General features: G+C 34.4%; 1 protein-coding gene across 2 annotated transcripts; it reads right to left on the bottom strand.

Moving 5' to 3' along the window:
* Positions 1–1,529: 1,529 nt before the first annotated feature.
* On the bottom strand, positions 1,530–5,115 carry LOC142634491 (pentatricopeptide repeat-containing protein At5g46460, mitochondrial). Of its 2 annotated transcripts, none has more exons than XM_075808784.1 (3): positions 2,775–5,115; positions 2,321–2,645; positions 1,530–2,184 (listed from the first exon to the last, which is right to left on the bottom strand). In XM_075808784.1, exon 1 carries the CDS (start codon positions 5,073–5,075, stop codon positions 2,970–2,972), a length of 2,106 nt encoding a protein of 701 aa, XP_075664899.1. In that variant the 5' UTR covers positions 5,076–5,115; the 3' UTR covers positions 1,530–2,184; positions 2,321–2,645; positions 2,775–2,969. The 2 variants fall into 2 exon arrangements, with proteins under 2 accessions (XP_075664899.1, XP_075664900.1); XM_075808785.1 differs by having other exon boundaries at positions 2,321–2,634.
* Between the last annotated feature and the right edge of the window lie 9,175 nt (positions 5,116–14,290).

Here is a 14,290-nt window from a genome sequence, read left to right as displayed (position 1 = left end):
AAAAAAGAAAAAAAATGACTTCTTGGTTGAACTTGACTCTCAAGAAAAAGAAAGGAAAAAAAAGTTCACAAACACCAAACTTTTGTCTTGTCCTACATCACCTATTTCACTATTTTTTTAAAATTTTAATTTTATATTATTATTTACACAATTTTTACTATTTATGATACTTTTTATAGCATTTTATTCTTGAATGATGCTAGTATACTACATATTTTACTACTTATATCTTTCAAATTAGCATGTCACCAATCAAAAAAAATAATTTCAAACATTTATTCATTATGTTTTTTTAAGTAACACTAATCACATTTTTACTTCATCAATTTGTAAATTTTTTAGTAGCAATGAATTTGTTATTTTTGTTTATTTATTTTAATAATATGAAATATATTCATATTTGCTTATAATTTTTTATTTATTCTGTTATTATTTTTTACTAGTATTTTTTAGATTAATTTCACTTTTAATATTGTCCCTCTAGACTAAAATCCTGACTCCGCCACTGGTAGAAATATCAATTCAATGGCTAACAAAGACAAAGATCAGGACAACGATGCCACCAGCGTTATAGAGATGATTCATTACATAGAAAATTTGCTTAGAGAGTTAAGGAAAACGATGAAGAATCTTATTAAAAGTACCAAAGGAAGTGAAGCTTTAAAGGTGAGACTTGAGTCACTGAAGAAAGATCTTGAAGCTATTGGGAAGATGTTCAATGAGTCGATGAAGGAGTACTTTGAAGAAAAAAACGGTGTGATCTAGAATTTGGTTAATCCCTCAATTAATATATGAAAATTCCATGAGCCCAAGGGATCATTCTCAGTCACAGTCAACCCTGCATAGAGACGTAATTCTTGCACGAGGTTTCTTCATTTCTACCACTTATATTTATGTTTATAGTTAAGTCTTGTTTTTTATATTTATGTTTATAGTTAAGCCTAGTTTATCTAATAAAAAATTTATGTTTATACTTAAGCCCATTTGGATAGCGTTTTGCTCCTCACGTCTGACATTTTCGCCTTTTTTTTTTTACTAGCGCCTCTTGCACGGTTTATAGGACATGAACAGCATCTCGGGCATGCTCCTTGTAAAACCAAGCGAATAATTAATTATAATTAATAACACTCACAATTCATGTAAGTGACAAATTTTTTTATTTTTTCATTTAAATTAATGTATTGTATGATTCTTGTTTAATATTATAAATCTTAAGTTATATCCAATACTACGTTATTTAAAATTTAAATAATGTGATGTTTCTTACAAAGCCATACTGAAAATTAAATATTAATCATGAAATAAGTTCTCTCTATTTCAATAATTCAAATGCAGGATTCAATTTTTTAAATATGCTAAGATTTTATTTTAGGGAGTCAAGATTAAAACAAAAGGCTGAAAGCAAAGTTAAACCCCATTTTTTTTAATTAATATAGATTACAAAATAAATAAAAATTAAACAAGAATTTAATTGTTATAAAAATTATAATGTTAATGTTAATGTAAACAGTAATTTAGTTTTTTCGCATCTAGTGTCAATTTACTCAATTGCCCTAGTCAATTTATCAACACTTAATTGATAGTAATTTTTTTTAATTCATAACATTGTTTAAAGGAATAAACTGAATATGGGGAAAGTTAACTTTACAAATGTTCATGCTTGAAGGAATAAGGCCTTAACCAAGCTCCACTCTGCTTCATCAGTTTATCTCTTGAACCATTCAACACTATGAGAAGAAATCTCCATCTCTGTTGCACTAAAATTATTTTTCATATTATCTTGTTCTTCCTTGAAGCCTTCTGTCTCCTCTTCCATTATTTCATCATCATGCAACATATCGCTTGCTGAGGTCCTCCAGTTTTAACCAGCAAACTCAATGAGACTCGTCTCAACATTATCTTCTTCTTTCTTGAACCACTTGATTTATGTCTTCAAGACCTCAAGTCCCTTGTTACTGTTTCTAAAAGCTTCAAGATTGTTGTTCTTGTGCGTCCACCCGCAAGACCCTTCTCTTTAAATATCGTTGCTCTTTATTCAATACTTTGGTCCAAGTCTTTAGAAGCTTGATTTGATTCTCACTTTTTGTGTTTGTTTCTTGCATGATCCATTTGTTCATCTTCAGGTCCCTTTTCTTGAGAATTTGTGAGCAATGTCATAGCTGTCTTTCTTAACCACTGTTGTTCCTTTTGTAAAGAACAAAGAAAAGATAAATAGTACATCAGAGACTGAGGGAAAAGAGAGGAAAACAAAGTTTAAACAGAGATCAAAATAGCAGAGGAATAAAAAGAAAGAATTTTAAGAGAGATAAACAAAGAGTACCTTAATTTTAAATCTCAATTCTGCAAGAAAGTTTGGCATCTTTCTTCATCCCTTCAAGCTCCTCTCTACTCTTTCGTTCTCACAACATTGGCAACGCTTGACCAATTAACAATTCTTTAACCCCATATACAGAGGGCCAATATCACCACAGCTGGAGAGTTTCAACTTATGAAAAAAAATATGATCATAAGTAAATATATGCAAAACTCTTTTAGGGGATACACAAGGAGAGATTGGCTTGCAGCAAGGGACTGAGCATACATGCTGCTGATACAGTCAACTTCGAAGGAATGATTTATAATTTATTGGTGAATCTCTCAAATATCTGCCAAATTTTCACAATCACTAAAATCAGTTCTGCTTCTGACCATTATGTATAACATTTTATCCTTCAAAATAGTCAGCATGCATCATTAAGTTTACTTCCAATCAACAAATTTTTTTTTTTACATACCTCATTATGAGACTTCCATAGGAAACACGGATCAGTAGAACTCCCGTTTATTGCTAAGAGAACTCCCACTTCTTATGCCCTAACCATCACCACTGTATGAATTTTTAATAATCTGATGGTGAGGACTATCTAGGAAGAAGGCAATTTCCAGCATGGAACAATTTCACGTGGACTTATCATATAAGCCTATGATAGCTACCAATAATCCCCACAGGAACAGTTTCCATTCCTGAAGTGATGAAAGCGGCTAGAATCTCTTACAATGATCTCCCGCCCAACAATCTTTGCTATAAGCTTGATGGCAGAATGGCAATCGCCGCATACTCGAAGATTCTTCATTACTGTTATTGTACTCCCCTCCACAGTACTAATTAACCCAAATCCAATAGCGAGCCTCTCACTATGATTAGATAATGCCTCTTCCTTTTGTTCAACCTCAACATCATGCAAAGCAAACTTTTGATCAGGAACATATCCCAATTCCTTCAGCTTTCCTCCCAACCAGTCCAGTTTTTCATATATTTTTTCACTGAAGGGGTGGGACCTATCTCCAGAAAGAAATTCATGCCTCTGTCCCTTTAGAGTAACCCAACTGGATCCCGCTTGTTTAACAACACCACTATGTTTCATCTTCCCCCGTATCCTAGAGACATCACCCCATCTATTTGCAGAAGCATATAAATTAGATAATAAAACATAAGCTGCACTACAATGTGGCTCCAAATCAAAAATGTGTTTTGCAGTTCTTTCAGCCACATCTATGTTTGAGTGCATCCTAGAAGCACTAAGCAAAGCCAGCCATACCGTGTAATTTGCTTTTATGGGCATGTCATTTATTAGTTCTTCTGCTTCTTCCAACTTGCCACATCGACCTAAAACATCAACCATACATGCATAGTGTTCAAGCTTCACCATGGATTTATCTCGACTGAAATATTTAAAAAAGCATCTCCCTTTTTGTAACATCCCAGAATGGCTACAAGCAGAAAGCAACCCAGTAAATGTGATTTCATCTGGATCTACCCCTGCACGTATCATTCTGCTAAACAGAGTCAAAGTCCACAAGCCATACCCGTGTTGTGCACATCCAACAATGATAGAGTTCCATGAAACAATATTCTTCTCAGCAATAGGTTTGAATATAGCTATGCCATCACTTATATTTCCACATTTCATATACATGACAATAAGAGTATTACCCACAAAGACATCGGTTTCCAAACCCAACTTAATACCTGCAGAATGGATCTCTTTGCCCCTATCTAGAGCCTCTAATCCACAACATGAATTTAAAGCACTAGTCAAAGAAGACTGATTTGGAAGGACGCCTATCTTTATCATATCCCCAAAAACCTTCAATGCATCCTCATGCTTACAATTTGAACCATATCCCGTTATCAGAGCTGTCCATACTACTACATTTTTATGCATTCTCTCATGGAAAACCTTGCAAGCATTCTCTATTTGCTTGCAATTTGCATAAAAAGTTATAAGTGAAACGGATATAAATTCATCAAAATGGTACCCCACTTTAACTATCTGTCCATGAATCTGAACACCTACACGAAACTCTAATATATTTGCACAAGCTGTCAATACACAAACCAATGTGGTTGAAGTGGGCTCCACACCAGAACCCACCATTTTCCCAAAAAGAAACAAAGCCTCATCGCTCTTCCCATTCTGGTCAAGCCCACCAATCATCGAAGTCCACGAAATCACATTCCGAAGAGGCATCTCCTCAAACAACTTCATCGCATCCTCAACTCTACTATTCCCACAATACCCATAAATCATCGAATTCCACGCCGCCACATCCCTCGCCGGCATCTCCCGAAACAAGCACTCAGCCACCTCAACTCTCCCAAACTGCAAGAACCCATTAACCATCGTGGTCCAAGAAACAACATTTCTCTCAGGCATTTCGTCGAACAGCTTCCGAGCCATGTCCAAATCCCCACAATCCAAACACCCTTTCACCATCGAATTCCAGCAAACCATATCTTTAACGGGCATTTCATAGAACAGTTCCAAAGCATCGCCAAGTCTACCGTTTCGCGCATAACCCGTAACCATCATGGTACACAGAGTCATATCCGGAACCGGGATTTGGTCAAAAAGCACACGAGCTTCGTCTAATCTTTGGTTCTTTAGGTGAAGGGAGAGCAACGATTTATAAGAGGGAGTGCTGGCCTGTGTGTGATTCACCATGCCCATGAAGCATTTGGAAAAATTAGAGCGTGAAACAGAAGCACGTTGAAATTTGAATTTTCGAAAAGAAATGGCGCGAAATGTTAACATGGCTCCGTTTGTGTTACTGTTACGGCCAGAGAAGAAAATCAGTGTCGGAGAGGGCTTTTTTTCTTTTCTTTTTTAGCACGGTCAAACACACCGTTTTTCTACTTTTCTTGGAGTTTTTTTGCCATTAACACAAAAATTCTAAAGGGTGTTTGGTTTGTGTTTTCAAACAACGATTTTTAGTTTTTAAACAATATTTCACATATTTTCACTAACTTTTTTATCCACACGTATTTCTACAATTGTTTTTAAACAATAATTTTCAGCTTTTAAACACATGTATCAAATGGGTTCTAAGAATTTCATTAGTTAGCATGATTTTTAAACTACTTAGGAAACTAATATCTCGAGTTTTTGAGACTCAGTATAGCAACTTTCAAACTCAAGTTTTATGCGGAACTCGAGTTCCTAAAGAAAAAATGCAAACCTTATTAACAAAGAAAGAAAAAGGTAGAGATGTTGAGAAAAGAAACAATGCAAGATCAACAATGAAGAAGAAAGAAGCAACAACAACAAGAACAAAAAAGAGAAACAACATAGAGATCAACAACGAAGAAGAAAGAAGCAACTCAACAAAGAAGCAACGATGCAAAACCCAGCAAACCAGAAAAGAAACAATGAAGCAACCTAGGTGGTGAAGTAACGGTTCGGACTAAACCTAGGCGGTGAAGGCTTCAGGTGATGGCGGTGGCAAAGGCTCTAGGTGAGGGAAATTGGCTCAGACTGAACTTCTCCACTTTGGATTCTCTCTCTTTCTCTCTCTTAACCAAATTTGCAGAAATCTGATCCTTTGGGTTTTGGGTATTTTCTGAATTTTTGATTTGGATCTTAAGAAAGAAAATCAGATTCTCACACACACTCTCTTTCTCTCTAAACTAGATTTACAGAAACCCAAGCCTTTGGGTTTTGGGCATTTTCTAAATTTTTTATTTTGGGTCTTAAAAAAATAAAAGAAGGAAGAACAATAAGAAAAACGAGAGCTCAATGTAGGAACTAGAACTTGAGTTTCTAAAACTCGAGTTCCACGCGGATTTTAAATAGAAATCGTGTTTTAGAGACTCGAGTTGCTACAGTGAATTTGAGTCTAAAAGATTTGAGATGCTAGTTTCCTAAATAGTTTGAAAACATTGCAAACTAACGAAATTGTTAGTAAAATGGTTGTATTTTGCAACAAAAAAAAAATCCACTTTTCTTGGGTTTTAACTCTTTTTTAAAAATTTTTTTTTTTGAGAATATCTTGGGTTTTTTTTTTTTAATACTTTTTATAAAAAATCAGTTATTACTCCAAACATTGTCAAAAGTATCCCTAATTTAATTAAATTGTCCTTATTCCTAAAAAAATAAAAAGAAAATTGAGTTAAAACTGTTATTTAGAAAAATTTAAAAACCAAGAAATTAAAAAAAAATAAAAATAATAACCACAAGACTACACCCAAACCGACCAAAATTGCCTGAAAAATGAAGTAACCGCACTGCACCACAAGTCGTAATGAATCATATTGCACTGCACCACATTGTGTGGTGTGGAGTGTAGTTTTGTAATAAGAAAATTGCATTGCATCGTACTCATATATTTATTTCAATTTGAATTTATATATTGTTAGTGAAAATACACAGAAATCGATTTTTAAGAAACTAAAATTTAGAATTTGAAATGGAGTAAACTGCTCGGTTTAGTGTGTGATAGTTTTTAGGAAAAAAATATATATCAAACGTGTGTGAGATATATTTAAATAGAGTGTGCTAATTTTTAGGAAAAAAATTTCTTGGGTAGTTTTTTTTTTTTTTAATTTTGTTGAATTACAATTTTAACCCTATTTTTTATTTTTTGAGAATACAAATTATCTAATTAGATGAGGGGTATTTTTGACATTTTTTGAAACCATAACTAACTTTATAAATCCTCTTAATATATAGAGATTAAATATATATTAATAATTTAATATTGTATGAAGTAGGTGACCAACCTAGCGTTAGTGCATTCCAATTTCATGTTAAAACGATATCGTTTTAGTTAGATACAAAATCAAAAATTCAAAACATCATTCACTTTTCCATCTCACACTCTCACTATCACAAAATCAAAAGTTCAAAAGTTTAATATTATTTTTTATGATTTTTATATACTATATATTTGTGGTACTTTTAGTTTACCATCATTCTGTCTTGGAGAGAGAGAGAGAGAGAGAGAGAGAGATATATATATATATATATATAGGTTTTTTTTAAAAAACTTACTATCAAATTATCATAACTATCAATAGCAAATTAGAAATTGGCCATAACATATTGAAAAAATATCATCCCAAAACTGGCCAAACCACACCTTGTACGCCGTATCGCATATGTGACTGCAAAATTGAGATGAGGTGCAGTGCTTAAAATGACCCAAAATTGCACCGCGAACATATAGATAGTATAATTTCATTAATAATTGATAATTGCACTATATATAACAAACTACTTTATGAATTCCAATTGCAACCCAAAATATTCTCATAAAGATAGGACAAAATTATATCTTTTGTCAACTTTTCCTCTCTTTTTTTTCAAGTTAATCTTTTTTCTGTATTCTATCAATCTTCTTTTCATTTTTGAAGTTATTTTTCTATTTTATTTGATGAATAAAATAAATAGAAAGTAGTTAATCTTTAGGTTGTCACCGAGAAACTAAACAAATCCTGAAGTCATGTAATAGAGAGAAACATGGAAATTGTGGAATTTCACTTCTCTTGACGTTGGTTGAAGTTCTATTATTTGTTGATGTTCTCAATACTTATGTTTTTTTTTTCTTTTTCTTTTTTTGTGTGTGGCTAAATAGAAAATTTGATGCCATTGGTGTTACTAACTTTGGTATGTACATTTTTTTTTAAAAGTATATATTGATGTGCATTGATAATAGCTTAATTTTGCATATTTATATCATTGTTAGAAAGCATTATCATACTTATTTTGAGGTAATTCATGCATTTTATATTTGGTTTTGGAATAATGGTGAATAATCAATTTCGTGTTTAATTGAATCTTATTGCGTGAATTTATCTTTTGTAGGAGAATGGAATTAAATAAGTGGATTTGTGCAAAGAAGAAAGTTAATGGACTTTACTTTTACAAGGGCCATGATGAAGTTAAAGAAGACCAACCCAATTAAATTTAAGTCCAATTGGAGCAGGGAATTAAAAGAAATTTGCATCAAATCCAAGTTCAATTCGGATTAGGATTCCAGCCTGCACATCAGTTAGTATTTTTGGTATAACTTTCGGCTCAGATGTCCAATTGAGATGATTCAAGTTGGGCTGGAAAGTTAACTTAAAGGGCTACAACTTTGTAGTTTACCAAAAGTCCTAATTCTGACGTTAAATGGGCTAAAATTATCGGTTAAGTGAAGCCTAAAAATCTGAAATTTTTCCCAAACGGGAATTCAACTTGTAATAGGATTCCTTGGCCTATTTAAAGGCTCTTTAGGGCAAAATTCAAGGGAGGCCAGTCCTAGGGCTGAGGGCTGAACATAAAGAGTGCAGCTACTTCTTTGGTTTTCTTCCATGATAGTTAGTTTTATTTTATTTGTCTAGTTTAATGTTTAGTATTTTATTCTTGTATTTTATTTTAATTATTATGAGTAACTAAATTTATAATTAGGGTTGAGGATGAAACCTTGTTAAGGATTATTAGTAATATTTATGTGATTTGATTTTTCCCACAATAGTTGTTCTTTAATTATTTAAATTGTTCTTGCTTCATATCAATCGACTAAGATGAGATTCTAGATATGAGTTCAATCATGTTTTTCTCATGATTTAGGATTTGTCTTAATTAATTGAATGCTTGGTTTATTAATTCTTGATTATAAAATTGGATATCGCTTGTGATTTATTTGTCAATGGATACAATTTATGATTTGATTTTTAGAATTGGATATATCTTGTGATTTGTTTGGCTATAGATACAATTGATGATTTGATTTTATACTTAAGAATCGAATAAGAATATGCTTTTGATTTTTAAAATAAAGATTTTAATGAGAATATTTTCGATGATAGCAAGATTGATTTCTAGATTATCATGTAGTAGTTAGGAAAAATTAATGATCATAAATATATGCTGATATGACTTACAAGGCGGATTCCAAAACCTTAATTCTTTTCCCCTGATTGTTTACATCTTTTTATTGCTTTATATATTTGCTTAGTTTAACTATTTGCTTAATTTGATTATTTGCTTAGTTTATTTAATTTTAAAACAATCAATTTTTATTAAACTAGATTAGGATTAATTTGGTTAAGATTTAATTTTCCTACGTTCATTCAAGTCCCTGTGGGTTCGACCTCGTTCTTGTCAAACTATACTTCGGTACGGTTCGTACACTTGCGAGTATTTTAAAATTTCACAACATATATAAGTGGTTAATTGAAAATTGCTTAATTATTTTTCTCATTCTATTATTTAAAATTTATGCTTTCAAAGTGGGAACAAAAAAATATAAAGTAATCCAATTTAGTTACAAATTAAAAGAGGACAACATAAAATAACAACAAACATTTATATAATAATAATAATAATATATTTTCTTTTAAATGAAGAAAACATTTTTTCATAAGGAGATTACTTATAATATTTATAAATTAATAATTAAAAATCGTGTAAAGCACGAGCCAATAACTAGTCAATCAATCAATATCAATATATATATGACATAAATGTACTTTTAATTCCTACATTTTGGTTTTTTTTTTCCATTTTGGTCCCTACATTTTTATTTTACCATTTTTTAGTCCTTAAACCAATTAACGCGTGATATTTAAGTTCTTACCGTCACTCAACTAACAGAAAAAGTTAACATGGCTGACGGTACATTAAAATAATAATTAAAAAATCTATTTTGGCATTAAAAAAATGCCACATCAGCATCTAAATTAATTTTAATTAAATAAAAAAGGCGTAAATGCACTTTTAGTCCCTACATTTTGACTTTTTTCATTTTAGTCCCAACATTTTATTTTGACCACTTTTAGTCCCTAAACCAATTTACGCATGTTATTTTTGTCCTTTCTATCAGTACCGACGGAAATTGCTGAGGTGGCAGCTGGAGACATTAAAATATTATTAAAAATTTCACGTCAGCATTTATTTTTATTTTTTAAAATAATTTGTCAATTTTAACTATATATAAAAAAAAAGAAGCAGAATTAAAAAAAATAAAATCAAATGCCTATGAACACAATAACACAAACCCAGAAAATCAAACCCAAAAACACGAATCAAATGCTAAGGAAACCCAGAACATAAAGATCACAAACCCAAACCCAACCCTCAATCTCTAGCAAACCCAAAACACCACATGCCCCATTTGACTGCCCAGCTCCGACCACCTCTTCCTCCACTCACCACCGACCCAAGCCACCGATACTTTTCTCCTTTTCCTTTTTCTTTCTTTCTTCCTCCACTCCTCACCGGCCCAACTCCCCTGTCGTATGCCACCGACACACACTGACACATATCGCCCTCGCCGCCGACCCAAGCCCCAAGCCCCAAGTCCCAAGTTAACCCAGTCTGACCCATCTCGCCCTCTCTTCTGAGCTCAACCCCAGCCACCCTAGTCGGTCTCAACCCACCCACCCCAGACCAACCTCAATCCACCCCACCCCACCCCAATCTCAACCTATCCCACCCCGATCTCAACCCACCCAACCCATCCAACCCAGACCAACCTCAACCCACCCTAGCCACCCTGATCTCAACCCACCCAACCCAGACCAACCTCAACCCATCCACCAAACCCCAATCTCAACCCACCCAACCCAGACCAACCTTAACCCACCCCAGCCGATCTCAACCCATCCACCCCACCTCGATCTCAACCCACCCACCCCAGACTAACCTCAACCCACCCCACCTCGATCTCAACCCACCACAGCCACCACGAGCCACTGCACCACCAAGTACCACGAGTGAGAAACATGAATGAGAGAGAGAGAGAGAGAGAGAGAGAGAGAGAAAGAGAAAGAGAGAGAATGAGAAAGTGAGATCAGAGAAGAGAATGAGAAAGTGAGACACGGATGAGAGAGAGAGAAGAAAAACTAACTTAAGAAAATGAGATGAAGAGAAAACACCAAGGAGAGTTTTTTTATCTTAATTTTTAGTGATTTTTTATTTTATTTCTGTTTTTTATTTAATTAAAATTGATAAAAAAAATTTTAATGTTGACGTGGCATTTTTAATAATATTTTAATGTTTCCGGCTGCCACCTTAGCAATTTCCGTTGGTTGACTGACGGAAAGGACGAAAATAACACGCGTAAATTGGTTGAGGGACTAAAAGTGGTAAAAATAAAATGTAAGGACTAAAATAGAAAAACATAAAAAATGTAGGGACTAAAAGTGCATTTACGCCTAAAAAAAATTAAAAACAAAAAATTACATGAGATCTAAGAACATAAGAACTTGTTCTTCAATGTTTTTCTTAAATCAAGTAATAAACCTAGCAACGACATCAAATCAAGAATCAAAGAGTAAACCCAGAATAAAAGAACATGAACATCAAAGAACATGAACATCAAACCTACCGGAAAAAAAAAAAAAAACATGAACATCACCAAATCAAAGAGCATGAACAAGAGCAAACACAAGAAAACCCACATGAACATAATCAAAGAAATTTCGAATACCACAAGTTAATAACTTAAAAAACAAAAAGAAATTTCAAAATGTGAAATTCCCAGCAAACGCCAAAACCAAATCTCCAGCAAACCCCAAATCTCAAATGTCTAGAAATGATCACCGATCAGACCAACAACAACAGCAAACCCTACAATCCTAACCAACGAACCCAGTCGAACCCAGCACCCACCAACATCTCTTTCTCTAAACCCAGATCCGATCAAACCCAGTCAAACCCACCAATGATCACCGATCAAAGCCGAAGAGAAAGGCCAGATCCCAGCAAATCCAGTCGAAACCAGCACCCACCATCTCTTTCTCTAAACCCAGATTCGATCAAACTCAGTCAAACCCAGCACAAAAATGAAAAGCCAGCAACCTCAGTGGCGGCGACGCGTCGAACTCTCCCTATTCGACGACGCCGTCGAAGAGCATGACTCGTGAGAAGGCGCCGCTCTCTCTCACTCTCACCACCACCACTCTCCGATCCACAATGGCCAGTTGACTAGGGTGCGCCAAGCCCCTAGCAACCTCAGTTCTGCCTCATTGGCTTCGTCAGCCGGGGTGGCCGTGGGGAGAGGTGTTGATTTTGGTGCGAAGAAGACGAAGGCGCTGGCGTTGGTGGCTCAGGCTAAAGTGATGGAGCAATGTAAAGAGAATGAGTTGGAAGCTTTGGAGGCATTGATGGAAGCTGATTTTGAAGCTATCAGATCTCGTGGCACAAATGCTCATGTGATTCCTAGTCATTGCGGTGAGTTTCAGTTCCAAACCCCAATCATGTGATCTCATGTAATTTTTTGTTTTGAATTTTGTTTTGAATTTTTTTATTTAATTAAAATTAATTTAGATGCTAATTTGGCATTTTTTAATGCCAAAATAGATTTTTTAATTATTATTTTAATTACTGTTAGTCACGTTAGCTTTTTCAGTTAGTTGGGTGACGATAAGGACTTAAATGTCATGCGTTAATTGGTTTAGGGACTAAAAATGGTAAAATAAAAATGTAGGGACCAAAATGGAAAAAAGCCAAAATGTAAGGACTAAAAGTGCATTTACGTTTATATTTATATATATATATATATATATATATATATATATATATATATATATATATATATGTATATATTTGTAGGGACACTGAAATTAGTCCCCAAGGTAGACTCCTCGGAATTATACTACAAGGACCCACACAATCAAGATACAAGTAAATAATAGGGAATAAACACTCTACAATGAGAAACACAAACAGTGGGTTTCTTTGACCATTAATATGCCACCATTACAATTACAAATACTAAGATGACTATAGGAAGCTTTTGTTTTTATTCCCGTGGTGTCACACTTAGTGTTTCTCTCTTTTACTCTGTTTTTCTTCTCAAACAGATTTTTCTCCCATTTTTTGGATCCCCCAACCTTTTGCCTCCCCCCCCCCCCTAATAGCTTTAATCCTTGTTTTTATTCTTACAGCTTTCCTGTTCCCATTTGAGTCTCAAGGATATTTTTTCCTTACTTTATCGATTTCTTCTCATTCTTATCTTGAAATGCTGACTGCCCAAGGGTTGCATGTACTATTCAGGTTGTCTTATGTGCAATTAATGTGATAAAGGTTAGGTAAGAACCCCCTCATTAATGTGGAGGTAAAAATCTTCTTTCTTCTTGTATATTCCAGAATTTTCCCGTGATTATTAGTGTCTTCTAGAGGTCATATATTGATTATCCATGCTCCATGTCTCAAATAAGCTAGTATTTTCCCTTTTCTATGGGAATGGATTTACTGTGGTACTCAACTTTGTACTCAACACTTAGGATGATCCAGCTTTCAGCTCTTTCCTGGTTTACCTCCTTCCGAGCATTCCTTTCAGTACATAGGCCAAGCCCAAGTCATTCCTTGTGGCCCAACTGCTTTTTGGGCTCTTGGCCCGAGTGGTGATTGTCCCACTCCCCACAATATATATAAAAGTAGATACCTTATGCAGGAAAGCATGAGGTTTTGCCGTGTGACACTCTAATTTTGCATTTAGTCTCTTTAACCCCTTTTCATTAACTTTTTTTTTTACTATTTCCCAAAAGATCAAGTTAAATTCTTTTTACTGTTATCTGAAAGATGGGTTGCTATTAGGAATTAGACCAAATCAAACCAAATCTTATGAAAAAACATAAGCCCACTTATTTCCTTACATATTATGACCTAAGCATGATCATTTCACATGTGTAGATGAAAGCCAAGACCCTAACTCAATTACGAACTCTCTTTCTCCTCCTTCACGTGTAGATGAAACTTGAAAGCCAAGACCCTCACTCACTTAGAAGCTCTTTTCCTCCATACAAGCTTCCCTTTGGACCAGTGTGGCCGATACCGTACCGGTACCGGCCGGTACATACCGTATCGGTCAGTGCACCGGTACCGGTACACTTCTATATTGTACCGGTACCGGTACCGGTACACTTCTATATTGTACCGAAAAAAATACCGGCCGTACCGGCCACGTACCGGCCATACCGGCCAATTTCGAGCAATACCGGTCGGTACAGAAAAAAGCTTTTTTTTTTTTTTTTAGTTTT

The sequence above is a fragment of the Castanea sativa genome, chromosome 5, assembly GCF_040712315.1.
Source record: "Castanea sativa cultivar Marrone di Chiusa Pesio chromosome 5, ASM4071231v1".
Lineage (NCBI taxonomy): Eukaryota > Viridiplantae > Streptophyta > Magnoliopsida > Fagales > Fagaceae > Castanea > Castanea sativa.
The sequence above is the reverse complement of the archived record's forward strand: the minus strand, read 5'-3'. Positions and strand labels throughout refer to the sequence as shown.

Coding starts and splice junctions, on each gene's coding strand:
- LOC142634491 (XM_075808784.1), bottom strand. CDS start 5,075: ATGTTAACATTTCGCGCCATTTCTTTTCGAAAATTCAAATTTCAACGT.